We start from the raw sequence: 23851 nt of genomic DNA on the forward strand, positions 1-23851 counted from the left end.
GTGCTCAGTCCAGCCCCATAGGCCGAGTTCCCCCTTCCCCCGACAAGGAGCCTGGGGATTGCGGAGGGCGGGGCTATAAGGAGGGTCGTTGACAGGCAGTGGGAGGGGCCCTGGCTGGGAGTGGGTATGGCCAACGGGGTGAGGCCCGGCTCAACTGACAGGGGAAACAGCCAACGAAGCGCACTGCGCCTGGAAGGCGGGAGCGGAGCAGCTAATGAGGGCGGGGCTTAGTGGGTCAGGCGAGTTCGACGGTAGCCAATGGGCGGGGGCCGGAGGGGTCGTGCGAGGGGTAGTTGCTGCTTCCAGCCAATCAGACGGCGTGAAAGCGCTGACGATACGACGGGCTGAGCGATTGGCCAATCAGAGTTTTCATCATGTGGGACTGATTGCCAAGGTCCAGCCAGTAAGAGAAGCCCCCGGGATCACGTGGGGGAAGGCGCCGTTAGTCGAGCCATTCAGGGAGCCCATTTCGAGTCACATGAGAAGGGTGACGAATCCAGCCAATGGGTGGGGAGCATTGATGTTACGTGCTGGCAATTGGCAGCCGCCAGTCAATGAGAGAACGGCTTGAGCTCACGTGATGTTGGTATCACATGACTGCTACCCGGTCGCCTCTTGGCCAATAGGCGGCCGTCTCCCTCTCACGTGACTCAGGACATCGCTGCGGGGAGCCGGGGACGGGCGCTACGGCAGCCGGGAAGCGGCGATGTCGGGGGACGGCGAACGCTCCCCGTTGCTGCCCGCGGAGCTCGGCGAGCCGGGCACTCCCGGGGCGGGCGGGGTCCTGGCCGGGCCTGGCGGGCTCGTGCCCTCCGCGCCGCTCCCGCCCTACGGGGGTCCCGCCGCAGAGAAGCCGGCCCCGCCCCATGGTGAGCGGCCCCGCCCCCACGACCTTGCAGGGGAGAGGCTAATGGGCGTGGGGGAGGGGCGGTGTGGGCGGGGCTAAGGCTGAGTGGGCAGGGCTGTGGGGGCTACAAGTTCTGGGGAGGGGTTAGGGGTCTTGATCGATGGGGCGGTAGGGGGCTGCAGCTGTCAGGGAGGTCTTGGTGGGCGGGGCTAAGGGAACTGGGAGGAGCTATGTGGTTTGTTGGGTGGAGCTAATGGCTGGAGGGTGGGACTGGGGGAGGAGCTTTGGGAGGTGGGTGGGGCTAAGGGGCCTAGGGCAGGCTGACTTGCAGGTGGCTGTAGCCTGTGGTTCCCTCACCCAGGCTTCCCACCATTCCTGGATGGGCACCCAGCTGTGCTGCATGGCGAAGACCCCCCACCCTACTCACCCATGGCCAGCCCCGACAGTGGCAGCACCCCCATGATCACCTGCCGCGTCTGCCAGAGCCTCATCAACGTGGAGGGCAAGATGCACCAGCATGTGGTGAAGTGCAGCGTCTGCAACGAGGCCACGGTGAGCTGGGCCACACTGATTTCACAGTCTTCCTGTGGGGGGCTGGATCTCCCATTCACCTCCCCGTGAGGTCCCACTACCCTCTTCCCCCACCATATGCCTGTCTCTGTTTCTCCAGTGAGCCCGGCAGGGGTCCCTGAGGGCCCCCCCAGGAATGGGAGGGATTTGGGGGTTGTCTGTCGGCCCCTGGCACGAGGTGTCAGGGGATGGTCTCTCCGTAGAGCTGGAATGGCAATTCTCAGCTCTGAAGACTTCCTTGGGATCTGGCTGGAGCTGGGAGACCCCGAGGCTTGGACCAGGGGAAGTGGAGCAAAAGGTCTGAGATTGCTGTGCCCCCTCCAGAGCCAGGGGTGGAACCCAGAAGTCCTAGCCTCCAGCACCCCCCAGGCTCATGCCGCCTCTCTGTTTCTGCTGCAGCCGATCAAGAATGCCCCCCCGGGGAAGAAGTATGTGAGATGTCCCTGCAACTGCCTGCTGATCTGCAAGGTGACATCCCAGCGCATTGCCTGTCCCCGGCCCTACTGGTGAGCCATGGGGGGGGTCCCAAGCCGTGCTGGGCAGCGAGGAGGGGTGGCACTGAGGGCACGTTGGGCCTGGGTGATGCTTCCCGGGGTACCTGAGTGGGAGGAAACCTGTCTGTGCCCAACTGGCCTTAACTTCAGGAACGCAACTTCCAGTGTAGACACAATCCTCTCGCTCTCAGCCATGCAAATGTCTCACATGGTGAATTAGTGTGCAGCTATCTGACCCCGGGGATCCCTGTAACCTCCTGGCCACACCCTGTGCCCCCTACCTGTTGGCACTAGCGGTCCCTAGGTCACAGCCTGGCTTGGTACCCAGGACAGGGCAGGGCTCTGGTTTCATCCCTGTTGCTTTTTCTCGCCTGCTGCAGCAAAAGGATCATTAACCTGGGCCCAGTGCACCCGGGGCCTCTGAGCCCTGAGCCCCAGCCTGTGGGAGTGCGGGTCATCTGTGGACACTGCAAGAATACTTTCCTGGTAAGCAGGGGCAGCCAGGACTCCTGGGTTCTGTCCCTGGCTCTGGGAGGGGTGCGGGGTGTAGTGGGTTCAGCACGGGGGCTGGGAACCAGGACTCCTGGGTTCTGGCTGTGGGAGGGGCGTTGGGTCTGGTGGGTAGAGTAGGGAAAGCTGGGAGCCAGGACTCCTGGACTCTATTCCAGCTCTGGGAGGGGAGTGGGGTCTAGTGGTTAGAGCAGGAGATGGTGAGGCTGGGAGACAGGACTCCTGGGTTCTAACCGTGGCTGTAGGAGGGGCGTTGGGTCTAGTGGGTAAAGTAGGAGGCTGGGAGCCAGGATTCCTGGGTTCTGGCTGTGGGAGGGGCATGGGGTATAGTGGGTAGAGCAGGAGGCTGGGTGTCTCATGTATGTTTCTTTCTGGTTCTCATTCTTCCAGTGGACAGAGTTCACAGACCGCACCTTAGCCCGCTGCCCACACTGCCGCAAAGTGTAAGTTTCTTGCCCTGAGACCCATTGCCCCGGGCCACAGCTACAGGACAGAGAGAGTGGGGGTGGGGCTGGGCCCATGTGGGCTGGGGAGGCTGAGGGGTGGAAGGGGCTGTGAAAGCGAGGCCGAAGTGTGGGGTCTAAGGCCATGGGGAGTGGTTGAGCTCAGAGGCAGGCCTTCTGGGTTCTCTCCCCAGCTCTGGGGAGGGGTATGGGGTCGAGTGGGGCTGGGGGCCAGGACTCCTGGTTTCTCTCCCTGGCTGTGGGAGGGGAGGGGGCCAGGACTCCTGGGTTCTCTCCCTGGCTCTGGGAGGGGAATAAGGTGGCTGGGGGCAGGGGACCAGGACTCCTGGGTGTCCATGTCTGACTCTGACTCTCTCCCCCGCAGCTCCTCCATCGGGCGCAGGTACCCCCGGAAGAGATGCATCTGCTGCCTCCTCCTAGGTGTCCTAGTGGCGGTAGCTGCCACAGGCCTAGCGGTGAGTGTGTGACCGGGGCAGGGGAGCGGGCCGTGCTGACGGAGCCTTAGGACGGTCTAAGTCGCCGTGCTGCCCTGGGAGAAAGGGGGCATTGAGTGGGGAAGGGTCTTTTGGACATAGAACCCAGGAGTCCTGATCCCAACCTCCCTGCCCCCTCAACCATTAGACCCCCCTCCCCGCGCAGAGCCGGGCTGGAACCCAGGTGTCCTGACACTGCTGTCTCTCTCTGCGCAGTTCGGCACGTGGAAGCATGCCCGGCGGTACGGTGGGATCTACGCCTCCTGGGCGCTGGTCATTCTCCTGGCTGTGCTGTGTCTGGGCCGGGCCATGTACTGGGCCTGTATGCGAGTCAGCCACCCCGTCCAGAACTTCTCCTGAGCCGCCCCCGGCCCCTGCTGTGGGGAGCCCCGCCCATCTCAGCCAGCTTCTGCCCAGCCCCCTGGTCCGCTCCTGTGCCCCTCGCCTTGGTCCTGCTCCCCTCCCATCCCGCCTGAGCAGGAGACCCCCACAGGACGTGACCAATGGAGGCAGCTGCGGTGGTATCAAGGGCAAGGGGCCCCACCAGCCCAAGAGGGCAGTTGGACTATGGTAGCTCTGTCTGGACCAACCCGAGAGGGAGCTGGATTACAGTGGCTCAGCTGGGACCTACCCAGTCAAGGGACGCTGAGTGACAGAGATGGGACCTGACACCCGCCCCCCAGCCAAGAGACACTGGGCAATGGAGATGGGACCCCCTTTCGCCCCCAAGGGACACTGAGCGATGGAGCTGGGACTCACCACCCAGGAGACTTCACGCACCTGAGGGACGCTGGGCGATGGAGCTGGGACCCACCACCCCCACCCGACGGACACTGGGCGACGGAGCTGGGACCCATCACCCCAGAGACCTCACAGACCCAAGGGACACTGGATGACGGAGACGGGACTCTCCACCCTTGAGACCCCGCGCACCCAAGGGACACTGGATGACGGAGACGGGACTCTCCACCCTTGAGACCCCGCGCACCCAAGGGACACTGGATGGTGGAGCTGGCACCTACCAGCCCCGACACTCTGGGTAACAGAGCAGCGACTCTCTGCCCAGGATGAGGTGGCCAGAGGGAAGAAGGAAGCCCCCATAGCTGCCAAGTCACTGGGGGTCCCATATCCATCCTGATGGGGACACTGCCTCACCCAGCACCCCCTTGGCCTGCAGGGAAGTGGGGCGGGAGGGGGGCCCCCAGCTGTGGGGGCATTGAGTACATTCTGGGGGGGATGGGACCTACTGGGGACGGGAGCTGACACCAGGGACAGGGGTGATGAGTAGGATTCAGCTCACTGCTGCTTCATGGTGGGTTCATCTCTTAGGCCACTGTTCACCCCACTGATCTGTGCTCTGTCAGGCCTGCCCCCCAAGCCAGCCAGTCCTCTGCCCTGGGGCCACATCAGAGCTGGTGCTCTCTTGAGGGAACAGACCCCATGTCCCATTCCCTTCCTCCCTGAAGCAGCCAGTCCCTGCCCTGGGGCCAGATGGGAGCCGGTACCCCCTAGAAGGGAAAGGCCTGTGCCCTAGCTCTGTTTAGGGACCAAAGCTAACCTTTATTTGGGTGGGAGAGCTGGAGGGGAGCAGCCCCTGCCCTGATTTCCCCCACCACCACCCCGATGCCCGGGGGGGAAGCTGCTCTGGGTTTGCTCTCTTCCCCCCCCCCCCCCCCCCGGCTGCTCTGGTTCTTTGCACATTCCTGCAGGGGAGCCAATGGGTAATGCCCCTGTCGCATGGGGGCCCTGAGCCTTCCCAGCATGCCTCCGAGCTCCCCCACAGGGCCACCCCTTCCTATCCAGCCCCTGCTCCGACTGGGCTGATAGCTGCAGCCTGGGGAGCAGAGCGCTGCCCCTGTTGCCACACGTGGGGGGTGTGATCCTAACTCAGCCCCCTCTCCCGCCCCCTAACTCCTCCCCTCCCCGCACGGCCCAGCACCAGCTCCCTTGGCTGGGCCCTGCCTCCCCTGGTGGGGGGTTGGGGACCCCCAGGGGGATGGGGCAGTGGGGTGGAAAGGACTGGGGGTGATCTGCCTGGAGGGTTGGTGATGAGGGGAGCCTGGTGCTGGCCTCCCCCTCGGGGAGGGAGAACAGAACGTCTCCGGCCTCGGTTCTTCAGGGATCTTTGGGGGGATGAGAAATAGGGTTCACCCCCTTTCCCAGGACTCCCTGCTGCTCTGGCTTGTACATACTGACCACTCCCCTGTACATAGCTATTTAAATCCAGCCCCAGGCTTCTTCCCCCATTTCCCCTCTGCCCCCCACCCCGTGCAGTGCTACTTTAAGCCGGTGTGTCTGTCCCGGGGGAGGGCTGGCCCAACTGATGGATGCCCTCACAGTGTAAATAAAGAGATTCCATACGGCACCTGCCTGCCTGGCTCCATCACTCTGCCCCATGGTGACCCTGGCGGGGGGGGGGAGGAAGAGGGCTAGGTCTGGGGGTCCCATTGCCAGCTTGAGAGCCCACCAACTCATTACACCACAGGGGCAACAACAGCCAGGGACAGCCACTGTGGTTGGAGCGGGGGAGCCCCATACTTCTGAGCCAGCCAGCCTGCACTGTGGGACCTGATCTGAGCTGGTATCCCCTAGAGGGGAAAGGCCCTGTGTCCCATTCCCTGCCCCTGAGCCAGCCACTGCCCTGCCACAGGGCTGGATCGTGGCCGGCGCCCCCTAGAAGGGAAAGGCCCCATGTCCCATTCCCCACCCCGAGCCAGCCAGCCCCCTGCCATGGGGCTAGCGCCCCCTAGGTTGGTAGTGGTTGAAGGTATCTGAGGTTTCCAGCTAGGGGGCTGATTGGAGCTCAGTCCCCTGAGTGCTGGCAACCCCTAGAGCCTCCTGCTCCTGGCTTGGATGGGGATTTCTGGGAGGGGAGTGGGGTCTAGTAGTTATAGCAGGGGCCTGGGAGCCAGGACTCCTGGGATCTCTTCCAGCTCCGGGGGGTGGGAGGGGCAGGGTGTGTAGCAAGAGTCCTGGGAGAGAAGCGTCCTGTAGACAGGCTAGTGTCTCCACCAAGCCAGGGCTGGATCCACCCCTTTGCTGGAGACGTGGGGGGGCCCCCTGAGGGTGTCCCTCTGTAGGACCCCAACTCCTCCTCAGCCCACGTATGGCTGAACCAGCTGCAGGTGGATTAAGGCACCCCCTGTCCATGCCTTCCTCCCTCCCCAGGAGCAGGAGGGCTCTGCTCACCAAACCTCTCCTTCAGGCGTGGAGTTGGTTCCCCCAGAGCAGTGGGGCTGGGATGGAACACCCCATTGAGATGTATGGAACAGTTCCCCCTCTCCCATCAATAGGTTCAGGCTCTTGGCAGAACCAGGCAATGTCAGTCATGCTCATGGTTGCTTCCCCCATCACCCAGCAATGGGCTCAGGCTGTTGGCAGACCCAGGCAGCATCAGTCACACGCAGAGCAGCTCCCTCTTACCCAGCCATTATTTCTGTAACTGGAAGCTGAGTGTCTGCGGGGATCCCTCCGTTCTAGGCTGTGATGTCCCAGGCAGGGCCTTCAGTCCAACTCTGCTTCCCCACAAAGCCCCCCTTCACTTGCAGCTGCCTTCTGCGGGACCCCAGCTAGAAAGGCCAGTGGGCAGCATGAGGGTGACTGTCTCCCAGCTCTGCCTCACTCCCCCCCAGGGCGAGATGAAACACAGCATCTCCTTTCAAAGCCTTTAATCAATGCTCCTCACAGCTCCGTTCCCCCCCCCCCCCGCAAAGAATGGGGGGCTGGTTTAAAGGCAAGGCAGCAGCTTAGTTCTACAGGTAAAAAACAGTTCCTGGGGTGAGGAATTCTCTGGAGGCTAGGATGGGGGGAGGTTGGTATAAGGGGGGTTGCTTGGATGGCCCTCTAAGTTCAGGGGCCTCCTGGCCTCAGACTGGGGGTCACTGGGTGAGTTAGGGGGTTCAGGGCTGAATTTGGGAGGCTCATGGTCTTTCAGATGGGGAGGGATCTGCTGATATTCTGGGATTTACTACACCAGGGCCCACAAGTTGGGGGGTTGAATCAGGTCTCATTTTGGGGGGAAGTCACCCCTGATCTTGGGGGCGGGGGCTTTCCCTCTACTCTACCCGGCCTCACAGGGATGTATAGGGGCATGTGAGTCCAATCCTTTCTTGCTCACAAAGCCATAGAAGTGTACGGGCCACCCTGCTCACAGGACTAGAGAGAGAGAGAGGGTGCAGGGCCACATATGGCCATATGGATCCCCCACCTCACACAGGGCCATAGAGAGGTGTATGGGCCCACTCCCACAGCTATAGAGGGGGTGTTGAGCCCATATCTAGCTGTATGGCCCTAACCCCCCCGTCATAGGGCCATACAGGGGTGTCAGAGCCATAGCAGGCTGTATGGCCCACCCTCCTCCCGCCCTGCTCCCAGGACCATACAGGGGTGTTGGGACCATATCAGGCTGCTCACAGGGCCATGTAGAGGGTGACGGGGCAGTGGTCACTGCCCATGGCCTGGGAGCGGATCTTGCTGTCGCACAGCGCCCCCAGCAGGCGCATTGAGACCAGGAAGTAGTCAAGGCGCCAGCCCACATTCTTGGCGCGGGCATTCATCATGTAGGTCCAGAAGGTGTAGGCGTGGGGCGTGTCAGGATAGAGGTGGCGGAAGGTGTCAGTGAAGCCGGCTGCCAGCAGCTCCCCAAAGCCCTGGCGCTCTTCGGGCGTGAAGCCTGCCGACTTCTTGTTGCCCTTGGGGTTCTTCAGGTCGATCTCGGTGTGGGCCACGTTGAGATCCCCGCAGAGCACCAGGGGCTTGCGAGCATCCAGCCCCTGCAGATAAGCCCGGAAGGCGGCATCCCAGCGCTGGCGGTACTCCAGCCTCACCAGCCCCCGGCCCGCGTTGGGCACGTAGGCCGTCACCAGGAAGTGCGAGGGGAACTCGGCCGTGATCACACGGCCCTCCTGGTCGTGCTCCTCCTCGCCTGCCGGGAGACAAGGGGCTTGCGTCAGAGGCCAAAGGGGAGAGGCCCTGGGCATAGGGGGCATGGCAAGGGTCAAGGGAAAGGGACAAGGGGAAAGGCCAGAGGGCCTGTCTGAGGCTGTAGGTGGCACAGAGAGGGATTGGCAGGCAAAGGGCCTGGCAGTGGGCAAAGAGGGGTCTGCAGGCAGAGGTTGGTAGGGGGTGTGGTGAGCAGGGAGCATGGGCTCAGCAGGCAGAGGCTGGGGGGTGGGGCAGGTCCCTACCAATGCCGTAGGTGATGCTGAGCGGTTCTATCTTGCAGAGCAGAGCCACCCCGCTGTAGCCCTCCTTGGTGCCGGCGCAGGCCCAGTACTTGTGGGGATACTTGGGCATCTCCCGCATCTCGGGGGGCAGCAGCTTCTCTGCACACTTGGTCTCCTGCAGGCACAGTACATCGGGATCCTCCTCATGCACCCACTGCAGGGGGAAAGCAGGGTCAGCGGGGCTGGGAGCCTTTCTCTGGGAACCTCATAGGATGAGGAAGAGAACCCAGGTTTCCTGCCCCACAACTCCACCCCACTTCCCTCCGGCTCATCCCCTCCCTCGGAGCACCTGTGTCCTCCCTGCCCCTGGCCGTGGATTTCCGGTGCTGGTTGCTGGGGACCAGCCGGACCAGTGACAGCACTTTCAGGCCAGTAAAACCACTTCCACGCTACGGACAGTCACAGATCCAAGGCCAGAAGGGACCAGTGGGATCATTTCGTCCAACTGCTTGGATAGCACAGGCTGGCAAACCGCCCCGCAACAATTCCTAGCGCAGAGCTGTTCAAAATTGCCAGGGATGGAGAATCCACCACGACCCTTGGCACATTGTTCCAATTAGTCACCTTCATTATTGTAACCCTTATTTGTACCCCTTATTTCCAGGCTGCATCTGTCTAGCTTCAATTCCCAGAAGTAAAATAACCTCTCTGCACCTACTCCAGATTTGCCTGTTTCTTCATCCCGGAGTCGTATGACTCCAGTGGGCCCCAGCAATGCCCTACGAGCTCCTACCCAGCTGCTTATCCACCCTCATCCCAACCCCCAAATCTTTTTCAGACTTCAGACCCATTTGAACGATCCCACTGGAACCAAACTGGGTACAAATCCAGTTGTGGACCAGGCTCGAGGGAATCAGCCATTCATGAACCCAAGTTAACTGCTTCAGTTTTTTACAGCCGCATCATTTTCCCCCTGTCCAGCGGGATTTGGGGGATGACGAATGTCAATTTTGAGTTAAAATTTCATTCTGGGTTAGGAAAAGCAAACATGTTTGGAAATTTAGGACACCCCCATGCTCCAATCCCCATTTACCAGCCAGGAAATGTAACAGAGGCAGGATGCCTAGGATTCAAATTGCCTGTTTTTCCCCTATTCTAGGATGTCTCCAAGAGTCTCTAATTTGGAGAAGAGTTAGTGAGTGCCCAAGGGACCTAGGAGTCCGGGGCAGTAGAGCGGGAAGGTCCACTAAGAAGCTGTGCGTCTCTGCCATTACGTGACTTTTCCAACACAAGCCAACGTTCCCACAGCCCAGCTGTTGTTCACTGCACTCAACTTGGAGGCACAAAGCAGGAGAGGAAAATGGAATAAATCTAAAAATCCAAAATTTCTAGATTTGCAAAAAAATCCTGAAGTAGCGAATGTGGGAATCCAAACTCCACGTGGAAAATCTGACCCATGAAATACACTGCGAAATCCCCCGCAACCTGGAAGATTTTTTCGGCAGGGAAAAAATCCCAATCCCTAACTCGGCTAGAGCACTTCTCAGCAGAGCTCAAAGCCCCTTCCAAAGGAGGTCAGGATCCTTATCCCCACTGCATAGGTGGGGAAACAGGCATGGGAAGGGGAAGGAACTAGCCGAAGGTCACCCGGCAGGTCAATAGCAGAGCCAGGGAGAGAACCCAGAAGTCCTGGCTCCCAGCCCCACTGCTCTGACCCACTAGATCCCACTCCACTCCCCTCACCTAGCTGGGATAGAACCCAGGAGTCCTGGCTCCCAGCCCCCTCTGCTGTAAGATCTCTAGCTGTAATCACAAGGCCACACTGCAGCCTCTGCAGGGCAGGGCCGTCCTTACCCATATGCAAATTTCCTGGTGCCTTACGCAGCTGTGTGCTGCTCCAGTGGCAGCCCATGCCAGCCAGGAAAGCTGCCCCTGCCCTGCTTCTTCCCCATGGCCCCCGCCCCTGCTCTGCACCAGCACCACCCCCACTCCACCCCTTCCCCTGAGCAACATCCCGGGGGACTACAGCAGGGGTCAGGTACGCCCTGCATTCATGGGGTAGCAGGAAGTGGAGCGACCCAGCCACAGCTCGCTCTGCATCGCTGGTGTGTTCTGGGGGGCAGTTCCCCCCTTCCCCTCAAGTCCCCAAGGCTAGGAACCAGGGGAGCAGAGCGGAGCGGGCTGGGGCTGGGTCACTCCACTTCCCGCCGCTCCTGGAGTGCGGGGTCGGGCCTTCCCTGCACTCACCGGGCGGCAGGAAGTGGAGCGACCCGTCCGCAACCCACTCCGCCGGCTCGTGCTGGGGGGCGGTTTCCCCCCTGCCCCCCGAAGCCTGCTCCTTCCCCCCCGCGGAGGCCTGGGGCCAGCCCCTCCCCCTGTGGGGGGGCTGCGTAGGGCACCAAAATGTCTAGGGACAGCTCTGCTGCAGGGACAGGGGTGGCCTTAGCCCCTGGCACCTTGTTACTACCAGGTGTAGACCAGGGCCCCAACGCGGGTGGTCCAAACCGGGGAGGAGCTGCCTAGCCCAGCGAGGACTGGCAGAGCTCAGCGCCCTGAGAGAGCTGCTCCTACCTCCAGGCCCTTCTTCTTGACCCAGGCCCGGAGCCCATCCACGTTCCATGATGTGACCTTCAGGGTGTACTTCTGCCCACTGGGGGAGGTGAGCTTGTCGGGCGGATCCTGGTACAGGATGGGGCCCTCCGCCACCTTCTCCTTGGGGCCCTTCGCTGCCCCCTTCTTGCTCTTCTTTGCCCCGGGCTCTGGGGAGCAGGAGAGAGAAGGAAAGCTGGGACGTGGTGCTGAGCAGCTGGGGGGGTGCCAAGAACATAAGGACGTAAGAATGGCCCTAGTGGGTCAGACCAAAGGTCCATCCAGCCCTCCTAGCATGATACACAAGGAATGATGAGGGAGTGCCATTCCGCACGGACTGGAGCGGGGCTCAGAAGGGGACCAGTGCCGCGAGGAGTGCAGTGGGGAGCACAAGGGAGCACCAGGGAGCAGGGAGGGGTCGCCGTGCCACAGGGAGCGGGCCGCGGTTACCTGTGGCCTCGAACTCGTCCGTGCTGTCCACATCCTCTGCCTTCTTCCCCCGTTTGGGCATCTCACTCCACCAGCTGGGCTCTGTGCTGAGGAGCCGACACTGCCAAGCTGCGAGCCGCAGGATCCTGAAGGCAGCCTGTGGGGGGAGAGGGATGGGCACAAGGCAATCAGCACCAGGGGCACAGGCCATGGACCCAGCAGTCCAGAGAACCAGGGAGGACAGGCCCAAAGCCCATTCCTGCTCCCCAGCCAATCACAAACCTTCTTGCGTTATAGTCTCCCCAATCCCTGGCCAATTACAGAGCTCCTTGCACAATAAACCCCCTGCTCCCTGGCCAATCCCAATCGCAGTCCTCCTTGCACAATAAACACCCATCTCCCCTGCCAATTAACACCCACCCCCCGGCCAATCATAGCCCTCCTAGCATGATACACACCCACCCGCTCCCGGGCCAATCACAGAGCTCCTCGTACAATAAACTCCCTGTTCTCTGGCCAATAGCAGCCCTTCTTCCACACCAAACACCCACCCACTCCATGGACAATCACAGAGCTCCTGCCACAATAAACAACCAACCTCCCCGGCCAATAAACACCCACCTCCCTGGCCAATCGCAGCCCTTCAGCGCAAGAACCCCGCCCCCTCTCTCACCGTCCGGCTCCCGACCACTCAGCACCCGCTCCGAGCCCCGCGCGCCGCACAACCCGTCTGAGGACAAAGCGCCGCAGGCTCCGAGCGGGACACGTGCGGGCACGGTCACGTGCAGGGCAAAGGGCGGGGCTAGAGCGCCGCGCTGTCACGTGCTGGAGCCCTGGGGCTGCGGCGGACTGTGGGGCGCGGACGGCAGTGGGCGGGACTCCCGTGTCACGTGAGGCGGGAGCGGCCAGGAACTCCGGTGTCACGCGGGGCGGGAAGGAGCGTGGTCCTCGCGCTCCGGTGTCACGTGGGGTGAGACGGGCGGGGCTGCGTTGTGACTTAGCAGCGCGAGGACGCCGGGCTGCAGGCGCCGCGCCGGACCCGCCATGCCCGCGGTGACGGTGCTGGGGCTGGAAGGCAGCGCCAACAAGGTGGGGACGGGGCTGGTGCGGGACGGGCAGGTGCTGAGCAACCCCCGCCGGACCTTCGTGCCCGCGCCGGGCCAGGGTGAGCCGGGCCCCCCCCGTCCTTACCCCTCCCCCCCCGGGCCCCCCCGTCCTTACCCCTCCCCTTCCCCGGGCCCCCCCCCGTCCTTACCCATCCCCCCTTCCCCGGGCCCCCCCGTCCTTACCCATCCCCCCTTACCGTCCTATCCCCGTCCTTACCCCTCCCCTTCCCCGGGCCCCCCCCGTCCTTACCCATCCCCCCTTCCCCGGGCCCCCCCCCGTCCTTACCCATCCCCCCTTCCCCGGGCCCCCCCGTCCTTACCCATCCCCCCTTACCGTCCTATCCCCGTCCTTACCCCTCCCCTTCCCCGGGCCCCCCCGTCCTTACCCCTCCCCCCTTCCCCGGGCCCCCCCCCCGTCCTTACCCCTCCCCCCTTCCCCGGGCCCCCCCCCCGTCCTTACCCCTCCCCCCTTCCCCGGGCCCCCCCCCGTCCTTACCCCTCCCCCCTTCCCCGGGCCCCCCCCCGTCCTTACCCCTCCCCCCTTCCCCGGGCCCCCCCCCCGTCCTTACCCCTCCCCCCTTCCCCGGGCCCCCCCCCGTCCTTACCCCTCCCCCCTTCCCCGGGCCCCCCCCCGTCCTTACCCCTCCCCCCTTCCCCGGGCCCCCCCCGTCCTTACCCCTCCCCCCTTCCCCGGGCCCCCCCCCGTCCTTACCCCTCCCCCCTTCCCCGGGCCCCCCCCCGTCCTTACCCCTCCCCCCTTCCCCGGGCCCCCCCCCGTCCTTACCCCTCCCCCCTTCCCCGGGGCCCCCCCCCCGTCCTTACCCCTCCCCCCTTCCCCGGGCCCCCCCCCGTCCTTACCCCTCCCCCCTTCCCCGGGCCCCCCCCCGTCCTTACCCCTCCCCCCTTCCCCGGGCCCCCTCCCGTCCTTACCCCTCCCCCCTTACCGTCCTATCCCCGTCCTTACCCCTCCCCCCTTCCCCGGGCCCCCCCCCGTCCTTACCCCTCCCCCCTTCCCCGGGCCCCCCCCCGTCCTTACCCCTCCCCCCTTCCCCGGGCCCCCCCCCGTCCTTACCCCTCCCCCCTTCCCCGGGCCCCCCCCCCGTCCTTACCCCTCCCCCCTTCCCCGGGCCCCCCCCCCGTCCTTACCCCTCCCCCCTTCCCCGGGCCCCCCCCCCGTCCTTACCCCTCCCCCCTTCCCCGGGCCCCCCCCCCGTCCTTACCCCTCCCCCCTTCCCCGGGCCCCCCCCCGTCCTTACCCCTCCCCCCTTCCCCGGGCCCCCCCCCCGTCCTTACCCCTCCCCCCTTCCCCGGGCCCCCCCGTCCTTACCCATCCCCCCTTCCCCGGGCCCCCCCGTCCTTACCCATCCCCCCTTACCGTCCTATCCCCGTCCTTACCCCTCCCCTTCCCCGGGCCCCCCCGTCCTTACCCATCCCCCCTTACCGTCCTATCCCCGTCCTTACCCCTCCCCTTCCCCGGGCCCCCCCCCGTCCTTACCCCTCCCCCCTTCCCCGGGCCCCCCCCCGTCCTTACCCCTCCCCCCTTCCCCGGGCCCCCCCCCCGTCCTTACCCCTCCCCCCTTCCCCGGGCCCCCCCCCCGTCCTTACCCCTCCCCCCTTCCCCGGGCCCCCCCCCGTCCTTACCCCTCCCCCCTTCCCCGGGCCCCCCCCCCGTCCTTACCCCTCCCCCCTTCCCCGGGCCCCCCCCCCGTCCTTACCCCTCCCCCCTTCCCCGGGCCCCCCCCCCGTCCTTACCCCTCCCCCCTTCCCCGGGCCCCCCCGTCCTTACCCATCCCCCCTTACCGTCCTATCCCCGTCCTTACCCCTCCCCTTCCCCGGGCCCCCCCGTCCTTACCCATCCCCCCTTACCGTCCTATCCCCGTCCTTACCCCTCCCCCCTTCCCCGGGCCCCCCCCCGTCCTTACCCCTCCCCCCTTCCCCGGGCCCCCCCCCCGTCCTTACCCCTCCCCCCTTCCCCGGCCCCCCCCCGTCCTTACCCCTCCCCCCTTCCCCGGGCCGCCCCCCCGTCCTTACCCCTCCCCCCTTCCCCGGGCCCCCCCGTCCTTACCCATCCCCTCCGCGCCCCTCCCTTTCCCCGGGCCCCCCCCCCCCGTCCGCGCCCCTCCCTTTCCCCGGGCCCCCCCCCCCCCCGTCCGCGCCCCTCCCCTTCCCCGGGCCCCTCCCCTTCCCCGGGCCCCCCCCCCGTCCGCGCCCCTCCCCTTCCCCGGGCCCCTCCCCTTCCCCGGGCCCCCCCCCCCCGTCCGTCCGCGCCCCTCCCCTTCCCCGGGGCCCCCCCCCCCGTCCGTCCGCGCCCCTCCCCTTCCCCGGGGGCCCCCCCCCCGTCCGTCCGCGCCCCTCCCCTTCCCCGGGGCCCCCCCCCCCGTCCGTCCGCGCCCCTCCCCTTCCCCGGGGCCCCCCCCCCCGTCCGTCCGCGCCCCTCCCCTTCCCCGGGGCCCCCCCCCCCGTCCGTCCGCGCCCCTCCCCTTCCCCGGGGCCCCCCCCCCCCGTCCGTCCGCGCCCCTCCCCTTCCCCGGGGCCCCCCCCCCCGTCCGTCCGCGCCCCTCCCCTTCCCCGGGGCCCCCCCCCCCCGTCCGTCCGCGCCCCTCCCCTTCCCCGGGGCCCCCCCCCCCCGTCCGTCCGCGCCCCTCCCCTTCCCCGGGGCCCCCCCCCCCCGTCCGTCCGCGCCCCTCCCCTTCCCCGGGCCCCCCCCCCCGTCCGTCCGCGCCCCTCCCCTTCCCCGGGCCCCCCCCCCCCGTCCGTCCGCGCCCCTCCCCTTCCCCGGGCGCCCCCCCCCCCCCGTCCGTCCGCGCCCCTCCCCTTCCCCGGGGCCCCGTCCGTCCGTCCGTCCGCGCCCCTCCCCTTCCCCGGGCCCCCCCCCCCCCGTCCGTCCGCGCCCCTCCCCTTCCCCGGGCCCCCCCCCCCCCCGTCCGTCCGCGCCCCTCCCCTTCCCCGGGGCCCCCCCCCCCGTCCGTCCGCGCCCCTCCCCTTCCCCGGGGCCCCCCCCCCCCGTCCGTCCGCGCCCCTCCCCTTCCCCGGGCCCCCCCCCCCCGTCCGTCCGCGCCCCTCCCCTTCCCCGGGGCCCCCCCCCCCCGTCCGTCCGCGCCCCTCCCCTTCCCCGGGGCCCCCCCCCCTGTCCGTCCGCGCCCCTCCCCTTCCCCGGGGCCCCCCCCGTCCGTCCGTCCGCGCCCCTCCCCCCTTACCGTCCTATCCCCGTCCTTACCCATCCCCCCCCGGGCCCCCCCCCGTCCTTACCCATCCCCCCTTACCGTCCTATCCCCGTCCTTACCCATCCCCCCCCGGGCCTCCCCGTCCTTACCCATCCGCGCCCCTCCCCTTCCCCGGGCCCCCCCGTCCTTACCCATCCCCCCCGCGCCCCTCCCTTTCCCCGGGCCCCCCCGTCCTTACCCATCCCCCCTTACCGTCCTATCCCCGTCCTTACCCATCCCCCCTTACCGTCCTATCCCCGTCCTTACCCATTCCCTTCCCCGGGCCCCCCCCCGTCCTTGCCCCTCCCCTTCCCCGGGCCCCCCCGTCCTTACCCATCCGCGCCCCTCCCCTTCCCCGGGCCCCCCTGTCCTTACCTATCCCCCCTTACCGTCCTATCCCCGTCCTTACCCCTCCCCTTCCCCGGGCCCCCCGTCCTTACCCATCCCCCCCCGGGCCTCCCCGTCCTTACCCATCCGTGCCCCTCCCCTTCCCCGGGCCCCCTGTCCTTACCCATCCCCCCCTGCGCCCCTCCCCTTCCCCGGCCCCCCCCCGTCCTTACCCCTCCCATCCCCCCGGCCCCCCCCCGTCCTTACCCCTCCCCCTGGCCCCCCCCGTCCTTACCCATCCGCGCCCCTCCCCCCCGGGCCCCCCCGTCCTTCCCCATCCCCCCCCTGCGCCCCTCCCCTTCCCCGGGCCCCCCCGTCCTTCCCCATCCCCCCCCTGCGCCCCTCCCCTTCCCCGGGCCCCCCCGTCCTTCCCCATCCCCCCCCTGCGCCCCTCCCCTTCCCCGGGCCCCCCCGTCCTTCCCCATCCCCCCCCTGCGCCCCTCCCCTTCCCCGGGCCTCCCCGTCCTTCCCCATCCCCCCCCTGCGCCCCTCCCCTTCCCCGGGCCTCCCCGTCCTTCCCCATCCCCCCCTTGCGCCCCTCCCCTTCCCCGGGCCTCCCCGTCCTTACCCATCCCTCCCCTGGGACCCTTCCCCCCCCCGGGCCTCCCCATCCTTTCCCATCCCCATCTTTCCTTCGTCTGTCCCCCAGCCCCCATACACATAGACAGACACACACACACACCCAGCCCGGGCCTCCCTGTCCTTACCCATCCGCCCCCCATTCCTCCTGCGCCCCTACCCTGCTCTGGGACCTCCCCCCCCACAGGCCTCCCCGTCCTTACCCATCCCCATCCTCCCTCTGTCTGCCCCCTATCCCTCCTGCGCCCCACGCCGAGACGTGCCCCACCCTGAGACACTCCCCGTCCTTACTGGTCCTACCCTGCCCTGCGACCCTCCTCCCCCCCCCCGGGGCTTCCCTGTCCTTACCCATCCCCATCGCCCTTCTGTCCGCCCCACAGCCCCGATACACACCCACCCCGGGCCTCCCCCAGGAGCTCCCCGTTGTGAGCCTCCCCGGGACCCCTGCTGGGACCCCCAGTCCTTTACCCATCCTCCCTCCGTCCGCCCCGCCCCAGGACCCCCAACCTCTCCCCTGATCCCCATCCCTCCTGTGCCCCTCCCCCCCCGGGGTCTCCCCAGGACTTCCGCTGGGACCCCCCCCATCCTTACTCATTTCTTCCTCCATCCGCCTCCCCAGGACCCTGCCTGGGCCTCCCAATCCTGAGCCGCTCTGGGACTCTCGCTGGGACCCCCCCCCCATCCTTACCCATCCATCCACTGTCCACCCCCCCACCCCGGGACCCCCCAACCTCCGCCCCGATCCCATTCCCCCTGTGCCCCTACCCTGCCCTGGGACCCCCCACTGGCCTCCCCATTGCGAGCCTCCCCGGGACCCCTGCTGGGACCTCCTTCGTCCTTACTCATTTCCCCCTCCATCCCCATCCCGCCTGGGCCTCCCCATCCCGAGCCTCGCTGGGACCCCTCCCTTTCCTTACCCATCTTCCCAACGTCCACCCTCCTACCCCGGGACCCCCCCAACCTCCCCCCTGGGCTGTCTCTCCTCCCTGAATCTGGCCTCCCATTCAACCCCCTCCCCGTGACGGACACCCCACTCCAGGCCAGGGTGAATCCAGGCTTCCTGACCCCCCATATCCCCCTTCCCCATTGCTCTGGGCCAGGATGAGTCTGGTTCTCTTCTCCAGGCCCCTCCATCTGATCCCTTTTATTCCCCCCATCCAGCCCTCCCCCATTTGGTCCCTGACAGCTCCACCCCTTGACGCTGTCTCTCTGGGGCAGGGTTCCTGCCGGGGCAGACAGCGAGGCACCACCAGGGCTGTGTGCTGGCCCTTTTGCAGGAAGCTCTACAGGAGGCAGGGCTGGAGTCTGCAGATGTGGACTGTGTGGCCTACACCAAGGGTGAGTGTGAGTGGGGCAGGGGGCGGAGGCTACTCCCAGGGTGAGGGGGCAGGGCCTGTGCCCAGGATGAGTGGGGGTGTGGGTGGATGCCCAGGGTGAGTGGGGGTGTGTGTGGGTGGCTCCCCGAGGGCCCCGTGCTGACCCAGTGCTCTCCCTACAGGCCCCGGCATGGGTGCCCCACTGGTGACTGTGGCCGTGGTGGCCCGGACATTGGCCCAGCTCTGGAACAAGCCCCTGCTGGGCGTCAATCACTGTGTGGGCCACATTGAGATGGGCCGGCTGATCACAGGCGCCCAGAACCCCACTGTGCTGTATGTCAGTGGGGGCAACACCCAGGTAGGGCTGGCGCTCCCCCTCCCCACCCAGCGCTACACTGGGCCCTCACCCGGGAGATCCCAGCAGCCCTGCACACTGCACATCCCACCGCTCTGCTCCTCTCACCCAGGTCATCGCATACTCGGAGCGCCGGTATCGCATCTTCGGGGAGACCATCGACATCGCCGTGGGCAACTGCCTGGACCGCTTTGCCCGTGTGCTGAAGGTGAGAGGGCAGTGGGGAGCCAGAGGGCTGGGAGTCAGGACTCCTGGGTTCTATCACTGGCTCTGGGAGGGGAGTGAGGGTCTGGTGATTAGAGTAGAGGGGGCTGGGAGCCAGGACAGCTGGGTTCTGTTCTCATTAAGTGAATCACCCAGAGTTTCTCTGTTGCCTGATTGTGGCACTTCAACATTAACCAGTTTTTGGTATTTAATTTCCTCGCTTTTTAAAAAGACAAGGTGACAGCCCTGAGAGAGAACTTCCCCAATCCCCCTGGTTCCTTCCCTAGCAACGTTTAGTGACAGCAACTTTGGAGAAATACTGCTTCAAGAGTCACATGACTCCAAGTTCTGGTGTGTTTTAGGGTGAAGTTGTTGTTTTTAAATGTAAGGAAATTTCAGATTAGTGTTGGTTTTATGCACACACTCGTCAAAAAATATTCAGTGCGATTTGAAACTTAACCTAAGATTTTTGGAGTGGAATTTCCTTGCTTTTTTTCTAAAAACAAACAAGAATTTTCTTTGTTTAAAAAGCAACCAAACTAACTCACAATTTTATTCTCTTTATAATCCAAGAATACTACACAAAATCCAACAATTTTTAGCTTTTTCTCATGGAAAATAGGACTTGAAATCAATCTCTATCACAAACATTCTATATCCTTCCATTTTTTAAAAACCTCAAACCCAATTTCCTGTATTTCTTGTAAAATCCTTTTCTTCCCTGTGGCAGGAGTAACTGAAGATGAGATTTTCTGGCATGGAATTTCTTTGCTTTTTAAGGAAAACCATAACTTTTGTTCTCCTTCTCCCTGAAATTGGGGAAATTAAATGCCAAAATCTAAAGTTAATGGTAACTTTATAGTCAGACATTTCCAACTAAGGCTAGTATAAAATTAAATACTTTTGTCAAATAATCTGCACTCACTTAGTTGGAGACTTTGCATGGATTTTAAACTTAATCTAAGATTTTTGGCATTCAGTTTTCTGCTTTTAAGAGCTAGGAGTGGGCTGTGGAAATCTTCAGCACTAACTGAGGTTCTTGGCCGAGAATTTCCTTTTTTGTTTGCAAGTGAAGTAGAAAATGATTGAGATTTAGCAGTAAATCTATACAGAGCTTTGGCAAAGGGGCCCCAGGCTTTGTTCCCCTCCCTGTAGCTCAAAACGGCGGGGACTGATTTGACCAGAATCCTACCCGAATACCCCCCTACCCTGAGCCCCGCTGTAGGAAAGGTTTTGGCCTGAAAGGAGTTGGTGTCTTCAAGTTACACCCCCCCCCCCCGCCCCCGAATGGACCAAAGCGGGAGGAGGGAGGGGTTGGTTACTGTAGGGTCTGGGGGGCTCAGAGGTTGGGATGGGGCCTTCTGGTACCCCCACATCCAGCCTTACCCCCCCCCCTTGGTGTCTCCTCCTCCTAGATATCCAATGACCCCAGCCCTGGCTATAACATCGAACAGATGGCAAAGAAGTGAGTAGGACCAGCTCCGGGAGGGGAGTGGGGTCCAGGGAATTGGAGTGGGGCTGGGAGGCAGGACTCCGGGGTTATATCCCTGGCTCTGAGGGCAGTGGGATCTACTAGTTAGAGCAGTGGGAGGGGGCTGGGAGGCAGGACTCCGGAGTTATATCCCTGGCTCTGAGGGCAGTGGGATCTACTAGTTAGAGCAGTGGGAGGGGGCTGGGAGTCAGGACTCTGGGGTTATATCACTGGCTCTGGGAGAGTCTAACAAAGTCTTCCCCCCCCCCCCCCCCAGGGGACAAAAGTTGGTGGAGCTGCCCTACACAGTGAAGGGAATGGATGTGTCCTTCTCAGGGATCCTGTCCCACATAGAGGTGAGGAACCCAGGAGTCCTGGCTCCCAGCCCTTGCTCTACCCACTAGCCACCACTCCCCTCCCTCAGCTGGAAGGGATCCCAGGAGCCCTGAACCCTCTCTCTGCCCTGTAGGAGGTGGCTCACAAGATGCTGGCATCAGGAGAATGCACCCCAGAGGATCTCTGCTTCTCTCTCCAGGTGAGGAACAGCCCAGCTCAGGGCCGGGAGAGCAGGGGCTGCAGGTTGAGAGTTACGAGCACCATTCCTGGATATCAGAAGGTGGGGACTATGGGTTGGGAGTGAGAAGCACCATGGGAGCTGGGGAAGGGGGCTGAGAATCTGGAGTGAGGAGCACTATGGGAGTTGTGGGGCTGGGCTGCAGGTCGGGAGCGAGCAGCACTGAGGCAGGGGGGCTGCGGGTTGGGAGCGAGCAGCACTGGGGGGGGGGGGCTGCGGGTCGGGAGTGAGCAGGACTGTCCTAGCTGCGCCGCCCCCCCTCTCCCCCCAGGAGACGCTCTTCGCGATGCTGGTGGAGATCACGGAGCGGGCCATGGCGCACTGCGGCTCACAGGAGGCCCTCATCGTGGGCGGTGTCGGCTGTACGTGCCAGGACCGTGGGGGATGCAGAAAGGATCACTGCATGGGAACCCTGACTTCCCCCTGTCCCCATACCTACACCCCCACTTGCCCCCTGCCTCCATCCTAGTGCACCCAGCCTCCCCCTCAACCCCCACTGGGTTCGCTGCCCTAGGGCAGGGGCTTTCTGGGCTCTCCCCCACAGTCCTGGCAGGCGCAGCCTGGGGCTAGTGCCCCAGGCTCAACTGAGGCCATTGCAGCTTATGTCACTTGTGACCTGAGATTGGGGTCTCAGCTTGAAACCTGCCCCCTCCCCAGGTGTCACCCACCCCACCCCAGCGTGTGCCCTCCCAGCTCTAATCCTGCCCCCTCCCCCAGTGTCTCCCCCCCAGCTCTAACCTTGTCCTCTTCCTCAGGTAACATGCGGCTGCAGGAGATGATGCAGATCATGTGTGCAGAGAGGGGAGCCAAGCTGTTTGCTACAGATGAGAGGTACTGACTGCCCCGCCCGTCAGCTCGCCCTGCAGAGCTGGGGTCCCAGCAACCCCTCAGTCTGCCTTAGCTTGGTGGGAGAGGTGGAATTATCCCCTTAGACAGGAGCTCTAGGATTCCCCATGAGGATTCTGGACTATGGTGCTTTAGGGCATTGGCACCCCTACCCCGGAGTCAGGAGAGAACCCAGGAGTCCTGGCTCCCAACCCCCCTCCTCCTGTCTCTAACCACTAGACCAGGCCTGCACAACTTGTAAAGCAGCTAGGGCCATATTACTCCAAAGAAAACAGCTGAGGGCCGAACCCCCCAGCGCTGCCCTGCCGAAACAGCTGTGGGCTGAAAAGGAAGGGGGGGTGATAATTTAAAAAATTGTTTGATTTAATTGAAAAATTCTTAATAAAGTATTTTAATTTTTTTAATGAATCATGGAATTTGGGTAGGGGGAGGAGGTCTGGGGTGCAGGGCCTGGGTTGGGGCAGGGGATTGCGGTGTAGGACGGTTGAGAGGTTGGGCTCTGGGATGGAGTCTGGGGTGCAGGCTCTGGGATGGAGTTTGGGTGCTGGGTGCAGGCTCTGGGCTGGGGCACAGGGTGGGGTGCAGGATGGGTGGAGGGATGCAGGCTCTGGGAGGGAGTTTGGGGGCAGGGGAGGGGGTGGTGGGTGCTGGGGGCGGGAGGGGAGGACTGCCATCACATGTGGCTTCCTTCCTCCCCTGCTGCCTCTCACCGTAGCCTCACTGGGGGTGGGGGATGAGGCTACCCCTTCCCCAGTGTTGGGCAGGAGTGGGGGCTGGGGGGGTGGATCACAGGGTCAAACACTCACCGAAGCCCCAGCAGCTGCTCAGGTGAGTCACAGATCCACTCCAGATGTCTCCCACCGCCGGAAGCCCCCTCGGGGTCTGGAGCTGGGGGAGGGGAGGGCTGCCAAGCATGTGTGCCCCCTCGTTCTCCCCCTCCCCCTCCTGAGGTGTGGTAGCAGCAGCAGCAGCCGCCTCAGCCTGCTGCCCGCCTTGCTCTTGTGCTGTGCTGTAGCTGCCAGCAACGGAGGCGAGGGAGAGCCGTGCTGCTTTCACTCGGGCAGGGGTGCTCTGAGGGCAGGTGGAGGCCTGGGACGCTCCAGACAGGGCCGGTGGAGAGATGCAGCTCCAAACATTGGTGGAGCAGGGCTCCCAGCCCTGAATATTCCTGGAGCCCAGGCACCGCTAGAGGATATAACTCGCTGCCCCTACTCACCCCCCATGAGCTGCACAGTGAGCCCACATGGGCCGCATGTTGTGCAGGCCTGCACTAGACCCTACTCCCCTCCCAGAGTTGGGGATAGAACCCAGGGGTCCTGGCTCCCAGCCCCCTGCTCTAACCACTAGCCCCCATGCCCCGCTGCCTACAGGAGGTCTCATCTCCCTCCCCCACCCCCATCCCCAGGTTCTGCATTGACAATGGGGCCATGATTGCACAGGCCGGCTGGGAGATGTTCCGCACGGGGCAGGTGACGCAGCTAGAGGATTCATGGATCACGCAGAGGTAGAGAAGGGGGAAGTGCGGGGGGGGAGGCCTCAGCAGTGGGGCAGCCCCCTGACTCTCTCTCTTCCCCACAGGTACCGAACAGATGAAGTGGAGGTGACCTGGCGCGAATAACCCCTTCCCTCCCATGCAGAGGATGGGCCCCAAAGCGGCTGCTGCGCCCGGCCTGCGCAGAGCAGGGCGTCCGCGGCTGGAGGGTCCCGCTGGCTGGAACTCGGCCCTAACACACAATAAAGACTTCGGCTTTTGTAACTGGGATTCCTTTCCTGAACCCTGGGGGCTGGACAGGGAGTGGCTTCTGGGCCTGGCCCCAGCACCACAGCGGGCCCCACTCAGCCTGAAACCTGCCAGCGGGGCAATGAGTTGGGGTACTCAGCCTGCCTTCCTAGCTACCACGGGCTGGGCTAGCATGGGGTGCAGGTCAGGAGTAAGGAGTACCAGCAGAGCTGCGGGGGAGCCCAGGGATGGGCTAGGAGGGGGCTGCGGGTCGGGAGTGAGGGGCACCGGCAGAGCTGGTGTGGGGGCAGGGTTCGGCTAGCATGGGCTGCAGGTCAGGACTCAGGCACTGGCAGAGCTGCGGGGAGCTGGGCTAGCAGGGGCTGCGGGTTGGGAGTGAGGGGCGCTGGCAGAGCGGGGGGTGGGGGGGCCAGGGGCTGCAGGTCAGGAGTGAGGGGCACCTGCAGAGCTGGGGAGGCGGGACAGGGCTGGGTAGCAAGGGACTGCAGGTTGGGAGTGAGGGGCACCGGCAGAGCTGGGGCGGGGGCG

At 64.6% G+C, this 23851-nt stretch overlaps 3 protein-coding genes across 7 annotated transcripts; 2 read left to right on the plus strand and 1 right to left on the minus strand.

The window, feature by feature from the left end:
• The first annotated feature begins 590 nt into the window (after window positions 1–590).
• PIP4P1 (phosphatidylinositol-4,5-bisphosphate 4-phosphatase 1) lies at window positions 591–9908 on the plus strand. 2 transcript variants are annotated; one of them, XM_073308534.2, is made up of 7 exons: window positions 591–869; window positions 1209–1399; window positions 1817–1923; window positions 2292–2397; window positions 2812–2864; window positions 3250–3340; window positions 9683–9908. In XM_073308534.2, exons 1-7 carry the CDS (start codon window positions 707–709, stop codon window positions 9701–9703), a joined length of 732 nt encoding a protein of 243 aa, XP_073164635.1. In that variant the 5' UTR covers window positions 591–706; the 3' UTR covers window positions 9704–9908. The 2 variants fall into 2 exon arrangements, with proteins under 2 accessions (XP_073164635.1, XP_073164634.1); XM_073308533.2 differs by lacking the exon at window positions 9683–9908 and adding an exon at window positions 3575–9234 and having other exon boundaries at window positions 594–869.
• On the minus strand, window positions 7012–12421 carry APEX1 (apurinic/apyrimidinic endodeoxyribonuclease 1). Of its 2 annotated transcripts, none has more exons than XM_078848220.1 (5): window positions 12215–12421; window positions 11563–11698; window positions 11095–11282; window positions 8545–8737; window positions 7012–8282 (listed from the first exon to the last, which is right to left on the minus strand). In XM_078848220.1, exons 2-5 carry the CDS (start codon window positions 11621–11623, stop codon window positions 7768–7770), a joined length of 957 nt encoding a protein of 318 aa, XP_078704346.1. In that variant the 5' UTR covers window positions 11624–11698; window positions 12215–12421; the 3' UTR covers window positions 7012–7767. The 2 variants fall into 2 exon arrangements, with proteins under 2 accessions (XP_078704346.1, XP_078704347.1); XM_078848221.1 differs by lacking the exon at window positions 12215–12421 and adding an exon at window positions 11824–11952.
• OSGEP (O-sialoglycoprotein endopeptidase) lies at window positions 12251–23338 on the plus strand. Of its 3 annotated transcripts, XM_078848216.1 has the most exons (11): window positions 12255–12706; window positions 18035–18154; window positions 18315–18490; window positions 18600–18695; window positions 20107–20156; window positions 20440–20518; window positions 20632–20697; window positions 21008–21098; window positions 21492–21567; window positions 22988–23086; window positions 23161–23338. In XM_078848216.1, exons 1-11 carry the CDS (start codon window positions 12586–12588, stop codon window positions 23198–23200), a joined length of 1014 nt encoding a protein of 337 aa, XP_078704342.1. In that variant the 5' UTR covers window positions 12255–12585; the 3' UTR covers window positions 23201–23338. The 3 variants fall into 3 exon arrangements, with proteins under 3 accessions (XP_078704343.1, XP_078704342.1, XP_078704344.1); XM_078848217.1 differs by lacking the exon at window positions 22988–23086 and having other exon boundaries at window positions 12251–12706; XM_078848218.1 differs by lacking the exons at window positions 20107–20156; window positions 20440–20518.
• Window positions 23339–23851: the final 513 nt, after the last annotated feature.

The sequence above is a fragment of the Lepidochelys kempii genome, chromosome 13 (genome assembly GCF_965140285.1).
Source record: "Lepidochelys kempii isolate rLepKem1 chromosome 13, rLepKem1.hap1, whole genome shotgun sequence".
Taxonomy (NCBI): domain Eukaryota; kingdom Metazoa; phylum Chordata; order Testudines; family Cheloniidae; genus Lepidochelys; species Lepidochelys kempii.